Here is a 21,403-nt window from a genome sequence, read left to right as displayed (position 1 = left end):
TTTTAGATATGGAGATTTAAGTGATTTGCCAAGAATCACAGGATGTTGAGCATTCCCAGGACTTGAACCTGATTCCCAGTTCCATAGTATAGCGCCGCAAGGCCAAGAAGAAGGGCTCCTTTCTTGGGCATCGTAGCAGTTGCGAGGCATTTTGGAAAACACTGCCCCACCATGCCAGTTTGACCCGGCTCCTCCACCCTCCCTTCATCCACCTCCCCTTACCTGTGTCCGGATGGTCCTGGAAACAAAGGGGCCTTCTGTTGCCTGGAAACGTATTGTAGAAAGGGCGGACATGGATTCGCAATAGGTTATTTACCAGAGGCGGTGCCCCGACCCTGACACTGTGAGCCAATATAATTGCAGGCCTTGCTGCTGTCAAGTCCGCCACCCCAGCTTTCCCTACCCCCTACTCCAGCACACCCCTGAACACCACCACACCCTGACCAAAGAGATCAAGACACCTCACTTAAAAATAACGGCTCTCATTTGCATGAGGCCTGCGCACGGCTGCAAATTGTGTGCCGGCTGAAAGACAGGAATGCACTGTATCTTGTATATACGGTGCAATGCCCTTTTGAATTGGTGTAGTGACCCACAGCAAAGGACTTGCGGCGCTGCCCTACACTAATATTTTGTATATGAGGCCCTACATTACTAATGTGATGGGGAGGGGCCCTGGAGGAGCAGGTGAGCTGACTGTGAACGTGTGTCCTTTTACATGGAAGTGGGCCCCATGTTTTTCAGCTGAGCACGGGGCAGCTGCCCACACTGCCCATGCCTAGCGCCGGCCCTGGGGAGATAACCATTTGCAATATTTGCACTTTTTTAGAGTGATGATAAAAAAACTGGAGGATCTTGAAAGTGCCCTTTTTTACAGTCATCATCCTTCTATCGGCCACCCCTCCACTTACTCATAGCCAAAGTGATGGTGGAGAATCCAGAAAGTGACACCCCCGAAAGGGACCTGAAGACAGCAAACATGGGGTAATTGATGGAGGCTGCGGCGGCCGCCCCGAACACCAGTGTGAGCACATAGCAGACCAGGAGCATCGAGCGGCGGCCGTACCTGGGGGTGGAAACACATCAAAGCATGGTCACTCAGGACAGTCTGAGGGGGTCATACCAGAGCCTTTCTCATAACAGAGCAAATGGGGCAAGGCCCTGCCCAGGACTCCATATTGTACAGTGAGGGCAACTTACTTCCTGGCTACAGCCATGGATAATGGCACAATTCAGAGCATTAAAATACTTCTTTACATGCGTTGCACTGAACACAAGATGTTCACTTTTACCCAGCTCAATGGTATTTATAAGAAATTGGAGAATTCGTTGAAGAGGATAAGAAGACAGCTCAACTAATAATGACAAACCTTGTCAGGGTGAGTTATGAAACATGTTCTCAACCCCCCATTAGCTACAGAACAGTCAAGGTTAAGGTAGTGGCAATGTGTAAAGTATTTATGCAGTACTCAAACTGTAATTTAGTGAAAACACAACACAAAAAAAATCTCACACCAATTTAGAAAAATAGAGAAAATTACAATGTATAAAATCACATGAAAATGACAAAAATCCCATAAGTAGAACAGGAGTTTTTAATTTTTTTAAGTTTGGACTTAAAAATAATGACAAAAAGCGCTTAGCTAGAATTGCAGGCAACTGGTCGTGCTGGACCTGGACAAGGGTAAGATTGAAGGCTTACTGTGATGGAACACGGTCCGCATACAATGACCATGTCCCTGCCGCCCTTACTCACAAATTTACCTTCTGACTTTGTTGGGTTCATGGTATGTCAAACATTTGTGCTAATTCAAAGTGGAACGTTTTACAGATGTCTTTAAGGGTTGGGATGAAAGATATCCCCAACCAACTGTAGAAACACCATGCCCTATGATGTTATTTTCAGCCATTTCCGAGAGTTGGGAAGCCTCCCATTTCCACCACTAGACAACACGTTATAAGACTCCAGTCACCTCTTTACCTGCAGTGTCGGTGACAGGCACACCTGTGTTTATTATGGATAGAGTGCATCAGGCTGCCCTAGCAGTGACATGCACACCTGCATTATTGGAACTACTGCAGCTTTTGTATTTAACAGCATTTCTCTACCTTTCTGTTTATTCTTCTATTTCTCGCACATTTGTGGTGATTATTCTGTTAGGGTTTGAGTGGGCAGCAGCGTTTACAATGCTGTCTCCACAATGCGGTACCTTTGCAACGCGGTCGTTACAACGACTTTCTGTAGGGGACGCGCTGGTGTTGGATTTACAGTCCAACACCATCTCTGCTGTTGTGCAAACTAGGGAATAGTAAATAATACTATTACGAAGTCCACCGCGTCCCCTACAGCAAGTCGTTCTAACGACTTGGGATGCAGTGGATCGCGTGGTAACAACGCGGTCATTGTAACAACCTCGTTGTAATGTCATGCGATGTATTCGCATTCATTGTAAAGAGACCTATTCATGGGTGAGGATGGTGATGCTGTGTATAGAGTAGATGAATACGCATCCATTAATAAAACTCCTGCCAAAAGATTTCATCCTAACAAGAATACTTTTTTGGTGGGTCATAATTTTTCACAAGGTGCCCAGAGTTTCCTGAGAGTCTATTGATGACGTTGCTGCTTTAAGACCACTACCAGGTACCAGTGGTGTAACAAAACCTCAGGGGTCCCCCTTTGAAGTGAACGGTGTAGGGGCCCGCACCTCGGGAGTCTCTGTAACACCGCTGCCGGCTGCATACAATTATCAGAACTTTTAAAGATTAAATTGATACACATAGTAATGTAGTGTGATTGAAGAACATAGTAAAAGATATGCAATGTGTAATACATTAGGGTGACCATGATGAAGCATCCAACATGCAACACGGGAGGAATAAACTCTGATAATAAACATAGCTTGAGAGGTTACCATCAAAACTCTTAAAAAACAAGCCAGATCCCTCTCCCCCTCCCACCTCCCTCTGTTGCATCCTCTGATCCATGTCCCATAACTAGGGCAAGCTCGTGCTAAGAGCTTTTGTAACTTCACATCTATGGCTGAGCTTGGACTCCGGGGACCGCCCAAGCTAGCATCAGGGTTATCTGCGAGTCACAAACCCTAGTGGTCGCTCATCTGGCTCAAAATATCCAATCGGACATATTCCAAAAGCAAAAATGGAAGCATCTGGGGGCCACATGTACATAGATTTCCGTTTGTGAGTTCCTAATAGTGTGACAAGAAGTGCCTGCTGTAGAAGGCTGCATAACCTTAAGGCGTTCAGAGTGTGACCGGAAGGGCCTGCTGTAGCGGGCTGCCTAACCTGAAGGCGTTCAGAGTGTGACAGAAAGTGCCTGCTGTAGCAGGCTGCCTAACCTGAAGGCATTCAGAGTGTGACAGTAAATGCCTGCTGTAGACACTTGTAACAGGAAGTGCCTGCTGTAGCAGGCTGCATAACCTGAAGGCGTTCAGAGTGTAACAGAAGTGCCTGCTGTAGAAGGCTGCATAACCTTAAGATGTTTAGAGTGTGACAGGAAGTGCTTACTGTAGCAGGTTGCCTAACCTGAAGGCGTTTACACAAATTCTTTAGATGTTCATTGTGAGAAGCTGGCCTGGTTTATAATGTACACTTATGTATGTGGACACCTTGCACCAGTCCAGACAATCCATATGGTGATTTAAGAGGTCTTAGACATCCGTAGAAAGCTCTCTAAGTGGTAGCTGGGAAGAGCAGCCTTCAGGCTTAGTCCAGAAGGAGTGTACAGAAGCTTGGTTTACTAGAATGCAATCTTATTCTATAGATTAAGTGAAAAAGAACCACACAAAGTATTTATAAAAATATGTATTTATTATATAATACTCTCTAACACGTACAAATATCTCCTACGCGAGATATGCACAATGCACACAATACGTAGCAAAGAAACACAGTAAATAGCACGTAATACAAAGTGGACCCTAGGGGAGGACCAAACCATATACTAAGAAAGTGGTTTAAGAACCACGACTCGGATCAAGACAGTGTCAAGAGGAGGTAGAAGGGTTGGGGACCCAAGGAACCACCCGAGGTGCTTGACTAGGAACCCCACGGAGACCGTGTGCAATGTGGAAACACAACCGCGGGCTCCGTATAAGTCTACATGTAAGTCGCGGTTGGATTTTTAAAGATTAAGGACCCTTCCCAGTGGACCCTGAAGGAACCCCGTGGAAGACAGAAGTTTAGAGAGCCACCCCACCCGTGGATACCCAAGTACCCACGTTGCCTACACCAGGGAAGCCAGGTGTATACGTGTGAAGTGGTGTCAAAAACTACAGTCAAACCCAATAAAGGACTTCAAGAAAGTGCTGCTGCTGGAAGGGTTGAAACTGTCCGGTGGAATCCGAAGGTGGATTCGAGTTGAGAGGTACCTACAAGCAGAGAAGACAGAGTTTATGTTACTCAGGAGTGACCAGGAGACTTGGAAGACAAATGCCCACCGATGTCGGGTGCTTCAGCAGAGTTGACGAAGACCTTGACTCCTCGGAGACCAGGCAATGGTGAGGATGTCCAGGAGCTTTGCACGAGCTGTCCCACGAAGGAAGTCAAGTGCTGAGGGGTTGTCTGGTGGGAGCACCAACAAGCCTTGGCAACGGCAACCGACGCAGAAGGTCAAGGAAGTGTACGGTTCAAACCAACAAGGTCCTGGAGCTTCACCACACACAGGGGAGTCTGGTCAGGCCCAGAGCAATCAGGGGAGCCCAAGAAAAGCAAAGTTGACCCTTAATTGGACCCACAGGCGGGAGGCACAGGAATCACTAAAGGACCTCAAGCAACTTCACGAAACAACAGGCCACAGAGCACTCGATGTGAGGTGGTTGAAGATCTTTGCAGGAACACTTGCCAGATATTAGGGCTACTTGGAGCCCAATGCACTTGTTGCAGAATTGCCAACAAGCATTTTCAAAAAGTATGCAGTGCACAGGAGTTCAGGTACTGCAGCCCCCACGAGGGATTCTGACCTCAAACTTGGTAAGAGGACAGCTCAGGCCTTGAGGGATGTAGAAATCCACCTGCTGTGTTGCTGAACCCTTTGGAGTTGGTAGGAGCTGAGGATCAGCAGACCGATCAGCAGTTTTGAAGTGCCTGCAAATGCAGGGGAGTGACTCCTTCACTCCAAGGGAGAATATCTTCAGGTGTCTTTTATGCTCCACAGGTCCTACACGGATCCTGTACTGTGCACAGGCACAGATGATGCAGCAGAATGAGAGGGAGATGAAGTCAGTTCCAAACGAAGTCCAGTGAAGTCCAGAGTGCCCAGACGGTCGAAGTGCAGTGCTTTCTGTTCTGAATCTTGTCCATGATGTATCTACAGCCCTACAGCCAGGTAAGCCATTAAGTACCCACGGGAGAGGTTTGGAATGATTCAGGGTATCCTCCCAGGGGAGGGTCTGGATAGGGGGGGGGGTTCCTCCCATATCCTCTGTCCAGTTTTGTACCAGAGTGGGAGCCAACGGCTAGTGATTCCATGATTGGCATATTTGATTTACTTCTCAGAACCTAGAATAGTGCACTGTGTGTGCCCAATGCTGCTAGTGAGCTGCAGCACTGATTGTGCCACCCACAGAAGCAGCCTGTAAAATGTAAATCTGGTCTGCCTTCGCAGAGCCTATGCACAGTCTGGGACTGCCATGTCGACTTGGCAAGTGTACCCACTTGCAAGGGCCTACCTCTCCCTTTTCTTACATGTCAGATACCCCTAAGGTAGGTCCTAGCTACCCCTGTGGGGAGGGTGCATTGTATGTGAAAGGTAGGACATGCCCTCATGTATGTGGCATGTCCTGATAGTGAATTACTGGCAATTTCGTTTTTCCTTATTGCAAGGCTACCTGTTCCCATAGGAGTTTGTTTATAACATCTTATAAACATAACTGTCCCTGGGAACAAGGGAGAAAAATAAAGTTGTGTATGCCTGAACTCATAATGTTAAAATGCATCTTTTAGTGAGGGTGATTTTTACCTTTTGTGTTTGAAAATATCACTTTTAGAAAGTAGGTATTTTATCGCCTAACCATCCAGTGTGCAATGCTAGCTTTGTGTATTGCATGTCTGGCTTTTGGATGACAGGGGCTGGAGAGAGGCAGTGGCTCCTGAAATATGATGAGTCAGGTCTGGGCTGAATAGACCTGGTCTGCATTTAGAGTAGGGTGAGGAGATTTCCTTTCACCTGAATGGGCCTGGTCTGCCTTCAATAATGCTGTCTCCACCTCCTGACAGGAAGCTGCACCAGTGAGGACAGAACTGGTTTCGGCTGGGGACAGACACTCTTTGCCTTCAGAGAACAAATCATTTTTGTGGATAAAAAGAGGGGCCTAGAACACAGACTTTTAGATCACTCTGGGAATCAAGAAGACACCTCTGCCAAGGAGAAGAGCTGGAGAAACTGAGGAGGAATACTGCCCATGTGCTGTTTGCTGTCTGGGGTTGGCCTGCAGTGGCTACTTGCTGCCAAGGAGAGGAGGAAAAGACTTTGCTGTTTGCTTTGTCATCATCTTGAGGAAAAGATCTCGAAGGGCTTGAAACTGAGCTTGCCTCCTGCCTAAAGTCATAGGGACACAAAGACTTCGCCACCAGCTCCCCTGAATTCCCTTGCTGGGAATTGTAACCTGCAGAGAGGTGCCTGCTGCTGTTAAGGACCTCTAAAGACTGTTTGTCGCTGGTAGCTGGAAAATCGACGCAAACTCGAAGAATCGTGTCTCATTCTGCACCTGTTTTCCAATGCATCGCTGAAGAAACCATCGCAGCGCCTGCCGTGGCTAGAGAAATCGGCGCACAACGCATCGGGTACAACGATCCTCGAAGTCCGAGATCACCGCACAGATCAAAATGCAAGCATGCTGTGCGGCTGTATGAGTTCACGCATCACCACCGGATTGTTGCATTGTATAGAGACGCCAAGTCTGTCAGATCGTTGGGGGATGCAGTAGGAAACCGATGCATCACCTCCCCATGCAGTAGGAAACCGACGCATCACCTCCTCTCCGATGAGGACCCGACGCATCACCTCCTCTGTGCTGCAGTAAGGAACCAACGCATCACCTCCCTCGAAGTAAGGTACTGACGCTGTCAGGATCTAGAGCGAGTGCGCCTGCCTAAAGACTACAGTTCCCATGAAACTTAGGGATAGAACTACATTACCCATGATTCCCGGCGGTTGGGTGATATGCAGGGCGGTACCCGGTGCTCAGGGCTCGTTATTCTGTGTTGGCTGTTCGGGGCGGCTGTTCTTAGTTTCCTGGCTTTCCCGCTGTTCCTTGCCCGGTCGGAGGATCTGGGTGTCCTGTTCACGGAGGAAGCCGCCTTCTGGTAAAAGGAGCGAGCGCTGGTTAGCGCGTGTGTGTTTCTGTTACTTCAGAGCAAGTTTGACCTTTGATAAATGAGAGCCCATCTGCCTCGCGGCTGCGAGGATCGGAACTTTGTAATCTATTATCAATTTTGGCGCCTAGTGACTAAGTACTTTGTTTCCTCCTTCGTTGGGTTGTTTTGTCCTTTTGGTGTGGCGGAATGCAGGGGGGGGAGTCACATACCTCCGCATTACCATCATGAATACATGACGTGTCTTTTGGTCTCCGATTCTTTTGAGGAATACAAATACCAAAGCGGAGGGTAGTAGTGGAATTAACTACCCCTTGCCGTGTTTGGGTTCTTCCATTTGAAACTTATGAAACATTGTGAGGCAAAGAAGTATTTGCATATTAACGAAGGAATCCTTATTAGCGCACAGCGCTGATGCTCCTTGTGTTTCCTTATGGATTTTGTTTTCTTGGAAGTAAGCGTTTTAGTGGTGACTCAACTAAATGGACCCCCCTTTTTAGAGCTTCAGCTGCAGTGAGAAGGGGTAGGTTTTTAGCGAGAACACTGCTATTTAGAAGGGAGGGTTTATATCCATGTGTTAATCCGTTATTATTGTGTTTGTACAGGATACATAGGAAATCAGAAGACTGAGTAAGAAGGGCTGGCACGAGTCGTTCTTACAGGTGAATCATGCATGGTGTTGAGGAGCGAGAATGTAATGAGAGTAGGGTTATTGATTTGTATTAACCTTTGTGTGTTCTTTATTACAGCTTCTGTTCCCTTGCTGCCCCTTCCTTCTTTTCTTTTCTTTTGGGTTTTTTCCCCTTTTTGGGGTTTTTCCCTCACCGTATCATCTGAACACCCTGTGCATTACATTCAGGGTGTTTGGAAGGTCCGGAGGTGGAGCATTGTTACTGCATGAGGATCCTGCGGAGTGTAAGCTTGACAGAATAACGAGCCCAAGAATTTCACTCTGCCCGGTTCTCGTGTAGTAACGATGGCGTCCATGGAGGATGTATTGCATGCGCTGGATCTGGTGCAGCAGGAGTTGTCCTCTTCTAAGGCCGAAACCGCTGCGTTGAGGGAGAAGGTGGAACGTTTGAGTGGCAATCCTTTTAACGCCTCCGCACCGTCCTCTACCGTACAGGTGACCGTGCCCCCTCCTATTCCTCTGGCTAATCCCGAACGGTTCTCACGTGATCCACGCAAGGTGCATGTGTTTATGACCCAGGTTCTTATGCATTTCTCATGTAAGCCTTCCTCTTTTCCCACTAACCACTCGAGAGTGGCCTTTGTTATCTCGTATTTGGTTGGGGATGCGGCAGATTGGGCAGTGCCTTTGGTGAAACGCGATGATCCCATCCTATCGGATTGGACCGCGTTTAAGGCAGAATTTGAAAGAGTTTTCGACAGAAGGGCTACATCCTTTAGTGCTGATAGAGAGCTTCTGGAGTTGAGACAAGGAAGAGGAGAATTAGTTACCTACCTTTCTGCATTCAACAGGCTGGTGGCTGAAGCAGAATGGCCAGAGGAGAAACGAATGTCCCTTTTTTATCAAGGATTGAAAGAGGATCTAAAAGATGTAGTGGCGCAGGTTGATCCTCAGCCTACTTCTTTTGTTGACATGGTGAATCTAGTGTTACGACTGGATAGCCGTCTGTCCGAGAGAGGGAACAATAGAAGGGTAGGGTAGGGTAGGGTAGCAGGGGGATCGGAATCAGCTCCCGAACCAATGGAAATAGGAGCTCTCAGGGCTCCCTTGTCTAGGGAAGAGAGAGAAGCAAGAAGAGTACAGGGCCTATGCATGTACTGTGGGAAGAAGGGTCATTATGTTAGAGACTGTCCATCAAAACCCAAATCTTCGGGTAACACCAATAGATTAAAAAAAGTGGCTGTGTCTAAAACTGTGCAGGAAGTAGAAGCAAAGGGTGACAACCGCAATAGGTGTGAGGGTGTACAGGAATGGAAGCTTACTTCTCTATCCTCTTATGGTAACGATGAAACAGAGTCACATTTAGTGGTAGTTATGACACTTGAATGTGAGTTAGAGCAATATCAGGTCATGGTAATGTTGGATTCTGGAGCCATGGCAATTTCATAGATGATGGTCTGGTAACAAAGTTGGCCTTGCCTCGGGTTCCTAGAGAGAATCCAGAAGAAGTCTTAGCGGTGGATGGCAAACCCTTAACTTCCGGTCACATATCGAAAGAACCAGCGAGTTGGGTTTATCAATAACAATGCAGAGATATGTCCATTCGGAGAACTTGTCTTTGAACATAATAGCTGCGCCTCAGTATGAGGTCATTTTGGGCATGCCATGGTTAAAGAAACACAATCCGGTGGTATATTGGCAGACAAAGTCGTTCCATTTTGTGATGGAGAATTGTCAGGATCACCTAGTGCCATGTGCGTCTGCTCATGTTGCAGTATTGGCAACCCCGTTTGTAGCAGCAACCGCTGTGGAAACGGATGTGCAACTACCTGCTCAATACATGTCATATATGGATGTTTTCAGCGAGAAGAAAGCTGAAACTCTACCCCCTCACCGGGAATATGATTGCCGCATCGATCTGGTAGAGGGGGCCACGATACCATCATGCAGAGTGTACGCATTGTCAGTACCAGAAACCACGCACTTAAAAGAATACCTCGACCATTATGTACGTTTGGGGTTCATCCGGCCATCTCGATCTCCAGCTGCCTCCCCTCTGTTTTTCATAGCAAAGGCCAATGGGGATCTGAGGGCTTGTGTGGACTATCGCGTCTTGAATAAAAATACCGTAAGGAATCGTTATCCTCTCCCCCTCATTTCAGTCTTGCTCGACCAGGTGAGAGAGGCAAAGATCTACACCCGATTAGATTTACGTGGGGCTTATCACCTGGTCAGGGTGAGAGAGGGGCACGAGTGGAAGACGGCTTTCAAGACGCGATATGGTCTATACGAATATCTGGTCATGCCCTTTGGTCTGTGTAATGCTCCTGCAGCGTTCCAATTCTTCATAAACGATGTGTTAAAGGAGTACGTGGACCAGTTTGTGGTGATGTATATCGACAACATTTTGATATACTCCCGGGATGTCTCATGTCATACAGCCCAGGTGTGCAAGGTTTTGGACAAACTGAGGGAGCATTGTTTATATGTAAAACTGAGCAAATGCGAGTTTGGAGTACAGGAGGTGGAGTTTTTGGGGGTGAATCTCAGCTCAAGCGGATTGCAGATGTCTGGGAGGAAGGTACAGGCGCTACAGGATTGGCCAGCTCCTAGGAACTTGAGGGAAGTGCAGAGTTTTTTGGGGTTCGCCAATTATTACCGTCGGTTCATTCTGCATTTCTCCCAGACAGCTGTTCCAATTACCAAGTTGTTACGGAAGGGAACACCCTTTGTGTGGTCAGGGGAAGCGGAGGATGCCTTCCAGACTTTGAAGAGGGCTTTTACCTCAGCACCGGTGTTGGCGCACCCTGTGTTAGAACATCCCTTTATAGTCGAGGCAGATGCTTCTGATGAAGCCATTGGGGCGATTCTTTCTCAGAGAGATCCACAAAGCGGTCAGCTCCATCCCGTTGCCTACCTATCAAAGAAGTTGAGTTCGGCTGAGGTCAACTACACAATAGCTGAGAAAGAACTTTTAGCTATAAAAAGAGCCTTTCAGGAGTGGAGGCCGTATCTGTGGGGGGCTTGTCAGGCAGTGACTGTATATACCGATCACCGTAATCTCCAATACATGGCATCTGCGAGGCATTTGACGCAAAGGCAAATGCGTTGGATGCTATTCTTTTCGGAATATAACTTTGTGGTGACCTTCAGACCAGGTATTAACAACAGGAAGGCAGACGCTCTGTCAAGACAAGAAATACCCACAGAACAGGTTAAAGAGGTACATCACTCTATATTTCCTTCGGCAAAGGTGGTTTGTGTGATAAGAGCTAAAAAGTTTTTGGATGAGGTAAAAGGTTCCAGGTCAACGGGGTCGTGGATCCGTTGGGCTGCGGCCAAGTCTGCCAGGAAGGTGAGACAGGGACTGCCATTTCAGGGGGAGTGTTTGTATCTACCTTCAGATGAGATACGAAAAAAGGCTTTTTGTTGGTGCCATGACGCTCCATCGGCTGGACACCCAGGGGTAACAAAGACCTTGAGCCTGCTTCGAAGACATTTCTGGTGGGAGTCCTTGGTTAGTGACGCTACCCGATGGGTAGGAAGGTGTGAGACTTGTGCTAGAGCAAAAGGAGGCACCACTAGGAGGAAAGGTTTGTTGATGCCTATGCCTACACCAGACCGACCCTGGCAAAACATAAGTCTAGACTTTATCACAGGTCTGCCTTTGGATCAGGGTAAAACTGCTGTACTGGTGGTTGTAGACAACTTGACAAAGATGGTCAATTTTATACCCTGTGTAAATTTGCCCACAGCAGGTCAAACAGCCCAGTTGCTGGCCTCCCAGGTCAATCAATCAATCAATCAGGTCATTTGTAGAGCGCACTACTCACCCGTAGGGTCTCAAGGCGCTGGGAGGGGGGGGGGTGCCGCTACTGCTCGAACAGCCAGGTCTTGAGCTTCTTCCTGAAGGAGAGGTGGTCTTGGGTCAGGCGCAGATTGGTCGGAAGTGAGTTCCAGGTCTTGGCGGCCAGGTAGGAGAAGGATCTTCCTCCTGTTGTCGCTCTTCGGATTCGGGGGACGGCGGCGAGGGCGTGGTTGGTTGATCTGAGGAGGCGCTTGGGAGTGTAGAAGTTGATCCGGTTGTTGAGGTAGCTCGGGCCTTGGTCGTGTAGGGCTTTGTGCGCGTGGGTGAGGAGCCGGAAGGTGATTCTCTTGTTGACCGGGAGCCAGTGCAGATCTCTCAGGTGTCCGGAGATGTGGCTGCGTCGGGGGACGTCGAGGATGAGTCTCGCCGAGGCGTTCTGGATCCGCTGGAGTCTCTTCTGGAGTTTGGCAGTGGTTCCGGCGTAGAGGGCGTTGCCGTAGTCCAGTCGGCTGGTGACGAGGGCTTGGGTGACCGTCTTCCTCGTCTCGGTGGGGATCCACCGGAAGATCTTACGTAGCATGCGCAGGATGTTGAAGCATGACGAGGAGACGGCGTTGACTTGTCTGGTCATGGAGAGGGAGGAGTCCAGGATGAAGCCCAGGTTGCGTGCGTGGTCCGTCGGTTTGGGTGCGGTGCCCAGGGCGGGGGGCCACCAGGAGTCGTCCCAGGCGGAGGGCGTGGAGCCCAGGATGAGGACCTCCGTCTTGTCTGAGTTCAGTTTCAGGCGGCTGGCCGTCATCCATTCGGCTACGTCTCTCATCCCTTCGTGCAGGTTGGCTCTGGCGGTGGCGGGGTCGTTGGTCAGGGAGAGGATCAGCTGGGTGTCGTCGGCGTAGGAGATGATGTTCAGGTTGTGTTGGCGTGCGATGGCCGCGAGGGGGCTCATGTAGACGTTGAAGAGGGTTGGGCTCAGCGAGGATCCTTGGGGTACGCCGCAGATGACTTTGGTGGCCTCTGACTTGTACGGTGGTAGGCGGACTCTTTGTGTTCTTCCGTCGAGGAAGGAGGTGATCCATTCCAGTGCCTTCTCCTGGATTCCGATGTTGCTGAGGCGCTGTACTAGGGTGCGGTGGCAGACAGTGTCGAAAGCCGCGGAGAGGTCCAGGAGGATGAGGGCCGCTGTTTCTCCGTTGTCCATCAGAGTTCGAAGGTCGTCGGTGGCGGCGATGAGGGCGGTCTCGGTGCTGTGGTTCGCTCGGAAGCCGGACTGTGAGGGGTCGAGGGATCCATTCGTCTCGAGGAAGGCGGCCAGCTGTTTGTTGACGGTCTTCTCGATGACTTTGGCCGGGAACGGGAGGAGCGAGATGGGACGGTAGTTCTTGAGGTCGGTGGGGTCTGCTGTGGGCTTCTTGAGGAGAGCGCTGAGTTCGGCGTGCTTCCAGCTCTCAGGGAAGGTGGCGGAGTCGAAGGAGGTGTTGATGATGTCCCGCAGGTGGGGTGCGAGGACAGCGTCGGCCTTGTTGAAGACGTGGTGAGGGCAGGGGTCAGTCGGAGATCCGGAGTGGATGGAGTTCATGGTGCGGATGGTGTCTTCGGTGCTGATCGGGGTCCAGGTGCGGAGGGTGGTGGGTGGTGGCGTCGTTGCGGTTGTGGCTTGCGTTGGTTGGTTGTTGAAGCTGTTGTGTATGTCCGTGATCTTGTTGTGGAAGTAGGACGCGAGGGAGTTGCAGAGGTCTTGCGACGGTGTGATGTCGTTGTTTCCGGCGTTGGGGTTGGAGAGCTCTTTCACGATGTTGAAGAGTTCCTTGCAGTTGTGTGCGTTGTTGTCCAGCCGGTCCTTGTATGCATTTTTCTTGGTGGCGCGGATCAGTTGGTGGTGTTTCCGGGTGGCGAGCTTGAGGGTGGTCATGTTGTCCGTCGTTGGTTCCCTTCTCCAGGCTTTCTCGAGGGCTCGACAGTTCTTCTTGGAGCACTTGAGTTCGTCGGTGAACCATGGTGTTTTTCTGCTGCAGGATCTGCTGGGCGGGGTCCTTAGGGGGGCGAGTTCGTCCGCGCAGTTGCTGATCCACTTCGTGAGGTTGTCGGCGGCCTGGCTGGGGTTCGCTGAGTTGGCGGGAGGGTGCTGGCTCAGGGAGGCGGTGAGCTGGTCGGCTGTGATCTTGTTCCAGCTTCTTCGAGCAACCTGTTGCTGGAGGTGGTGGATCGTCGTTCTTCTGAAGGTGAAGTGGACGCAGCTGTGGTCCGTCCAGTGGAGTCCTGTTGCGTGGCTGAAGGTGACGTCTTTGCTGGATGAGAAGACGGCGTCGAGTGTGTGTCCGGCGAGGTGGGTGGGGGTGGTCACCAGTTGCTTGAGTCCGAGGTTGTCGAGGTTGTCGAGCAGGGTGGTGGTGTTGCGGTCGTTGTTGTTCTCCAGGTGGAAGTTGAGGTCCCCCAGGAGGATGTAGTCGGCGGAGGGGAGAGCGTGCGGGCTGACGAAGTCGGCGATGTCCTCGCTGAATCGTGTGCGCGGTCCCGGGGGTCGGTAGATCAGGGTGCCTCTGAGGGTGGTCTTCGGGTTGGTGTGGATCTGGAAGTGCAGGTGTTCAGCGGTGGTGAGGGTGTCGTCGGTGTTGGTCGTGATGCGGATGGTGTCTCTGTGGATGATGGCGATGCCTCCTCCGGTCTGGTTGTCGCGGTCCCTCCGGGTGATCTTGTAGCCCTCTGGGATGGCGATGGCGATGTCTGGGGCTGAGGAGGCGTTCATCCAGGTCTCGGTGATGAAGGCAACGTCGGGGGCGGTGGTGTCGAGCAGGTTCCAGAGTTCTACGGCGTGTCTGTGGACGGAGCGGGTGTTGAGCAGGATACACTTGAGGTGGGTGCTGCTGGAGTTCGGCTTGTCGGGTGCAGGGAAGGTCCGGATGCAGGTGAACTTGCAGGCGAGGCAGCTGAAGGGTCCGTGGGTGTGCTTCGGGGCGGCTCGGTGACATCCTGGGATGTGGCCGGTGTTGAGTGCGGTGAGGTCGGCGGCGCTGTAGGTTCGTCGGGTCGGCTTCCGTCGGTGGGGGCCAGGGGTCCTGGCGCTGGTCGCGATCCGGTCGCGGACGGGCGCAGACGGGCTTACCTTTGGCGCGCCTTCGGCGCACAATCGGCGCGCCCGCTGCGCGTGACCGCTGCGCGTTCGCACGGTCGCCATTTAAGGCGAAGTGCGCGGGTGGGCGGAGCAGCTGGGAGGCGGGAGCGGGGAGGGTTACAGAAGGCAAAAAGGGGCGTGGCTAAGCGGCGGTGGCGGGAAGGGAGGGCGGGGGGCGTCGAGGAAGGCGGTAGGCGGACAACAAGGAAGGAGGGCAACACGGAGGAGAAAACAATGTAGAAAACAGGCACAAATGCACGAAAAAGCGGGGAAAAAACAAGGAAAAACAAGTTACAAAATACAAGCACAAATCACTGTCAAAATAGCACAAAAAACCACTCGCAGCGGCGGGAGCCGGCAACGAGGCGGCGCTGAGGCAGAGGCGGCTGGGGGCACACGCAGCAGCTGGTGGCCGTGCGGCGCGGGGGTGTCCCACAAGTGGGTCACACTCACCTGCGTCGCACGGTCGCCATTTAAGGCCAAGTGCGCGGGTGGGCGGAGCAGCTGGGAGGCGGGAGCGGGGAGGGTTACAGAAGGCAAAAAGGGGCGTGGCTAAGCGGCGGTGGCGGGAAGGGAGGGCGGGGGGCGTCGAGGAAGGCGGTAGGCGGACAACAAGGAAGGAGGGCAACACGGAGGAGAAAACAATGTAGAAAACAGGCACAAATGCACGAAAAAGCGGGGAAAAAACAAGGAAAAACAAGTTACAAAATACAAGCACAAATCACTGTCAAAATAGCACAAAAAACCACTCGCAGCGGCGGGAGCCGGCAACGAGGCGGCGCTGAGGCAGAGGCGGCTGGGGGCACACGCAGCAGCTGGTGGCCGTGCGGCGCGGGGGTGTCCCACAAGGTCATAAGGTTGCATGGCATTCCAAAGGTCATTGTATCTGACAGGGGGCCTCAGTTCATAGCCCGTTTCTGGAGAATGTGGTGCAAGGCATTGGGTATCGAGTCAGAACTCTCCACCAGTTTCCATCCGCAAACAGATGGGCAAACTGAACGCCTAAATCAGACTTTGAAGAAGTATCTGCGCTGTTACTCCAAGGAAGCACATGAATCCTGGGTGGAATTGTTATGGATGGCTGAGTTAGCTTACAACAATTCATGGCACAGTTCAACGGGAATGTCGCCTTTCAAGGCTAATTACGGCTATGATGCTAATTCCTTGCCGATCACCATCCCCACTGACTTGCATACACAGCCATCAGTGAGAGAACGTGTTCAGGCCTTAAGGAAGGTGCATAAGGGGGTACAATCACATCTGTGCAAAGCAAAGGAGACGTACAAACGATGGGAGGATAGACACCGCGATCCTGGTCCTCAGTTCAAGATAAGGGACAAGGTATGGCTCTCCACGAAAAACATACGTTTCAAGTTGAGGAGCGTTTTCCATCCGCGTTTCATCGGTCCATATCCCATCGTGAAACGTATCAATCCTGTTGCTTACAAACTTAAGTTGCCCAACTCCTTGAGAATACATCCGGTGTTTCATGTGCATTTGCTGAAGAGAGCCCTCACGTCACGCAGAATGGCGCCACCTCCTGTTGCCTGCGACGGCAATTTGGAGTACGAGGTAAAGTCTATACGTGATTCCAAGATGTGCAGGGTGGTGCTTTGGTATCTGGTCTTGTGGAAGGGATATGGCACCGAGGACGATACTTGGGAGCCGTGGCGGAACGTGCATGCTCCTAGGGCAATCCGCTCCTTGCATTTGAGACACCCTTCCAAGCCTGGTCCTAGGAGGCGCCTGGGAGGAGGGCGTACTGTCAGGATCTAGAGCGAGTGCGCCTGCCTAAAGACTACAGTTCCCATGAAACTTAGGGATAGAACTACATTACCCATGATTCCCGGCGGTTGGGTGATATGCAGGGCGGTACCCGGTGCTCAGGGCTCGTTATTCTGTGTTGGCTGTTCGGGCGGCTGTTCTTAGTTTCCTGGCTTTCCCGCTGTTCCTTGCCCGGTCGGAGGATCTGGGTATCCTGTTCACGGAGGAAGCCGCCTTCTGGTAAAAGGAGCGAGCGCTGGTTAGCGCTTGTGTGTTTCTGTTACTTCAGTGCAAGTTTGACCTTTGATAACTGAGAGCCCATCTGCCTCGCGGCTGCGAGGATCGGAACTTTATAATCTATTATCAATTTTGGCGCCTAGTGACTAAGTACTTTGTTTCCTCCTTCGTTGGGTTGTTTTGTCCTTTTGGTGTGGCGGAATGCAGGGGGGGGGAGTCACATACCTCGGCATTACCATCATGAATACATGACGTGTCTTTTGGTCTCCGATTCTTTTGAGGAATACAAATACCAAAGCGGAGGGTAGTAGTGGAATTAACTATGCCTTGCCGTGTTTGGGTTCTTCCATTTGAAACTTATGAAACATTGTGAGGCAAAGAAGCATTTGCATATTAACGAAGGAATCCTTATTAGCGCACAGCGCTGATGCTCCTTGTGTTTCCTTATGGATTTTGTTTTCTTGGAAGTAAGCGTTTTAGTGGTGACTCAACTAAACGGACCCCCCTTTTTAGAGCTTCAGCTGCAGTGAGAAGGGGTAGGTTTTTAGCGAGAACACTGCTATTTAGAAGGGAGGGTTCATATCCATGTGTTAACCCGTTATTATTGTGTTTGTACAGGATACATAGGAAATCAGAAGACTGAGTAAGAAGGGCTGGCACGAGTCGTTCTTACAGGTGAATCATGCATGGTGTTGAGGAGCGAGAATGTAATGAGAGTAGGGTTATTGATTTGTATTACCCTTTGTGTGTTCTTTATTACAGCCTCTGTTCCCTTGCTGCCCCTTCCTTCTTTTCTTTTCTTTTGGGTTTTTTCCCCTTTTTGGGGTTTTTCCCTCACCGTATCATCTGAACACCCTGTGCATTACATTCAGGGTGTTTGGAAGGTCCGGAGGTGGAGCATTGTTACTGCATGATGATCCGGCGGAGTGTAAGCTTGACAGACGCATCACCTTCCCTGCGTGTAAGGAACCAACTCATTACCTTCCCTGCGGCCATTTTGCTGTTTTGCGTGACACATCCAAGGTACTTTCTGAAAAACATCTCACATTTATAATTTGCTTTGAACTGAACTATTTCTAGCATCTGAAAGTCATATTTTTATTACTGTATTGTGCATTTTTTTTGTTTGATCTTGTTTTGGTTCAGATAAATATTACTTTTTTTTCTTAACTGGTGTGGTGTCCATTTGTAGTGTTTTCACTGTATTACTGTATGTGTTCACAAATGCTTTACACACTGCCTCTGAGATAAGCCTGTCTGCTCGTGACAAGCTACCAAAGGGGTGAGCAGGGGTTATTTTAAGAGTGTATCCCCCTTACCCTGACTAGAAGCAAAGGTCCCTATTTGGACAAAGGTACCTACCACTGCCAACTAGAGACTCCCATGTCTAACAGTTTGTTTCAGCCGTTTTAGAGTTGGTCATCACACGGTCGCATAATACCCCTCTATAGATAGTATAAGGCTGCCTTACTGATAACCCGGGAGAATGGACTCCGTAGGCTGCAGTGGCGTCCTGCTCAAGCAGGGGCACCCTCTCTCTTAGAACCAAGCACCCTGCCTTCAGGATTGTCAATGCCTGCTATAGGGGTGACAGGAGTTTTAAGTGCAGTGACCCTTAGATATAGTAAACCTATATCTTGAGTAAGTGGTGCTGCACCAACTTACACAGACTGCAATGGCAGGCCTGTAGTTCAATTTTGCATGGCCTCTCATTGGTGGCATAATACATGCTTCAACCCATGGAAGGCCTCTGGGATACCTATGCCCTGGGTACATGGTTACCATATACTAGGGATTGAAAAGGGTACCCCAGTATCCAATCTGGAGTGTACCTAAGTACATAACATAACAGTTTAGGGAGAAAGCAGATAGACTGTGGTCCTGATTAGCAGGATCCCTGTCATACTAGTTAAATATCAGCTTAGCACCAGGCAAAAAGTGGGGGTACACATGCAGAAAGATCCTACCTTCCTACAGGGCCCAATTCCAATCTCGGTCGGTAGGGCTCAGATTTGGATTTGGAATTGCCTAAACCAATCAGGAGCCTTTGTTTCTGACCAAATCATTCACAGTTCCAAACAACCAAGTACAATGCCTGGAAAGCCTTAGTGCTGACTGATTCTGTTACGGAAGGCATTCGGAGAGATAGAGCCTTCCGGAGCTGATTCGTACAGCTCTGTGGACTGGGTATTCCGAGCAACCAAGTACGATGACCGATTTGGATAGAGTTTCCGATTTGGTTTGCCTGGGTCAAAAAGGCTTATGGAATCGGTCTTTGGGGGTCTATGGCAGACTTCCCTTCACCTGGGGCTCTCCAAATCAGGCCCCTGGCAGTATCCGTTCGGTCACCTCTCCCCAACCATGCACAGTGTGGCAGGCACCAAGGGGTGCCCGCTCCAGAGTGCAAGATTATCCCCAGTCACCCCTTTTGTCAATGTGAGCCTGTGTGCGAGTTCAGTACATAGGCTCCCATTGAAGTCAATGGGAGTCTGACGGAATCGTATCCGGATGCATTCAAATGCATCATACTCGTTCGATCGGACTCCCTCAATCCGAGTCATACAGAAAGCATTCCAGACCCAAGTCGTTCGGTATGCTTTCCGAACGAGATCAGAATCGGGCCCAATATTGGAATGGAAGACCACAACGAGCTAGCTACGATCCCATACGTAGGGGAAAAAAGACATTGTTGAACAAGTGATGAGCTGAGAAACAGACAAAATATAGGGGACTCCAGCTCACATTGCATATACTTACAATTCTGTGCTAGTCTTGTGGTCCCGTAAGATGAAACACAGCTTCAAGTTGATCTATTTTTTAGGGAATCTAAAATGGAATTTCCTCACAATTAGTAGGACGTTTGCCTATAACTGAGTGAACAATTAAAGGACTGATAACATGCACTGCAGGCTACTGAGCTTGTGCTTGCATGGCAAGTCTCTCTGGACCAGCTACTAATGTACACAACATAAGGTGTATCAGACGTCGGTATAAGACGACAAGAACATTGTACAAACTGCGGGTTTGCATGAGATTTAAATTGCCTAAATCTGGATATGGCATATATCCAGCTAATGTCCGCCAAGTAGCCCCCTCATTACTGAGAGGACCCATTTGAACTGACCCAGGCACATGGGGAAGAGTGCCATTAAACTAAGCATGGGACTCCCAGACTGGAACAGGAATTTCAGCAAGTGCACAAAGTCTGTATGCAGCAGGCACCTGTGGTACAGTGTATTCATGAAAAGTGTTAGTGTTAGCGTCCACAGCTGGAAACGTGACCCATGAATAAAAAAACTTCAAAGCAGAAGGTAGCATCTGCCTCTATTATTAAGATTACACAAGCTCCTGCATTAGGGACTCCATGTTGTGTTATAAGTGCAAAGACCACCGGTCGGCACTTGGCTGCAACAGCACCAGGGTGTGCCATAAGTAATTAACCGCTTGCGTGCGGCAGGAATTCCAGCCCTGTGCTGGACATTCCAATCGCGGGCGTGGTCGTGACGGAACCATTCCATCATCAGCACAGCCCAACCGTGACTCATGACGGAATGGTCCCGTCACGAGCATGGAAGGGGTTAAAAATGGATTCTTAGTTGAACACAAACAAGGTTGTAACCTTTTAATATTCAAGCTTGAAAAACCGACAGAACAAGGTGATCCCTTAAAACTGAGGAGGATTTACCCCTAACACCATGGACGTCTCGGCTAAAAGGTGCGAGGGTATAGTAGACAAGCACAAGCACCACTCAGGGTTCAGCTAAATAAGTACCTGACCGAACGTTGGTCGTGCCATGTTGCAGGGATTCTGCTCAGGAACAGAACTATGCCTGAGATCAGAGAACATTGGCATGTAGGGACTGTGTCGCTACACTACCTCAGTATCTATGAGCCTGAGTCCAACTAGCTATAATGGCTCAATTGCCACCCTAACCTTTTTAGAGACACATGTGAATTGGCACCCCAGAACACAACACACTCGACCCTCTGAAGGATCATGGTAACAGGACATACCCTGTCGCTCCCTCACTTGTACTTGTCCGCAATAAGATAAACAAGAGACATGAGCATATTTATTTAAAATATTGTGCTCTAAGATGCAGTATTTGTGCCATAATTAGATTAAAAATGGATAGCAAAAATATCATTAGCATGGTCAACAAACCAACCCCCAGATTCATCAATGTCCCGTTTTGCGAGTCCTTAATAGCGATTTTTAAGGAATCGCTATTAAAGGCTCGCAAAACGGGATGCATGTAGAAATCGCAATATTTTTTTTGATTTCTACTGCTTCCTTATTTGCGATTCGATAATTGCTAATCGCAAATAAGGAATGGCTTTCCCATTCATTCCTTATTTGCGATTAGCAATTAGCGAATCGCAAATAAGGAAGCGATTTCAAGGGTGCCGGGGTGTCCAAAGGACACCCTGTGGCACCCGTGAAATGGTCATGTACACTGGTGTTGCGCACACACATGTCCAAAGGACATGTGTGTGTGTAACATACAACTTAGAAAAA

General features: G+C 49.8%; 2 protein-coding genes across 2 annotated transcripts in view; both read right to left on the bottom strand.

Moving 5' to 3' along the window:
• The window catches only part of LOC144762138 (solute carrier family 22 member 7-like), a 628,845-nt gene that overhangs the window by 466,983 nt on the left and 140,459 nt on the right, over positions 1–21,403 (bottom strand). The gene's annotated exons all lie outside the window — the stretch shown is intronic.
• The window catches only part of LOC144762140 (solute carrier family 22 member 7-like), a 299,847-nt gene that overhangs the window by 146,500 nt on the left and 131,944 nt on the right, over positions 1–21,403 (bottom strand). Inside the window, exon 3 of the mRNA XM_078647287.1 lies at positions 912–1,066. Coding sequence (XP_078503413.1) covers positions 912–1,066 — 155 coding nt within the window. The remainder of the gene's footprint in view (positions 1–911; positions 1,067–21,403) is intronic.

This window comes from Lissotriton helveticus, chromosome 6, assembly GCF_964261635.1.
Source record: "Lissotriton helveticus chromosome 6, aLisHel1.1, whole genome shotgun sequence".
NCBI lineage: Eukaryota > Metazoa > Chordata > Amphibia > Caudata > Salamandridae > Lissotriton > Lissotriton helveticus.
This window is presented reverse-complemented; position numbering and strand designations above follow the sequence as displayed.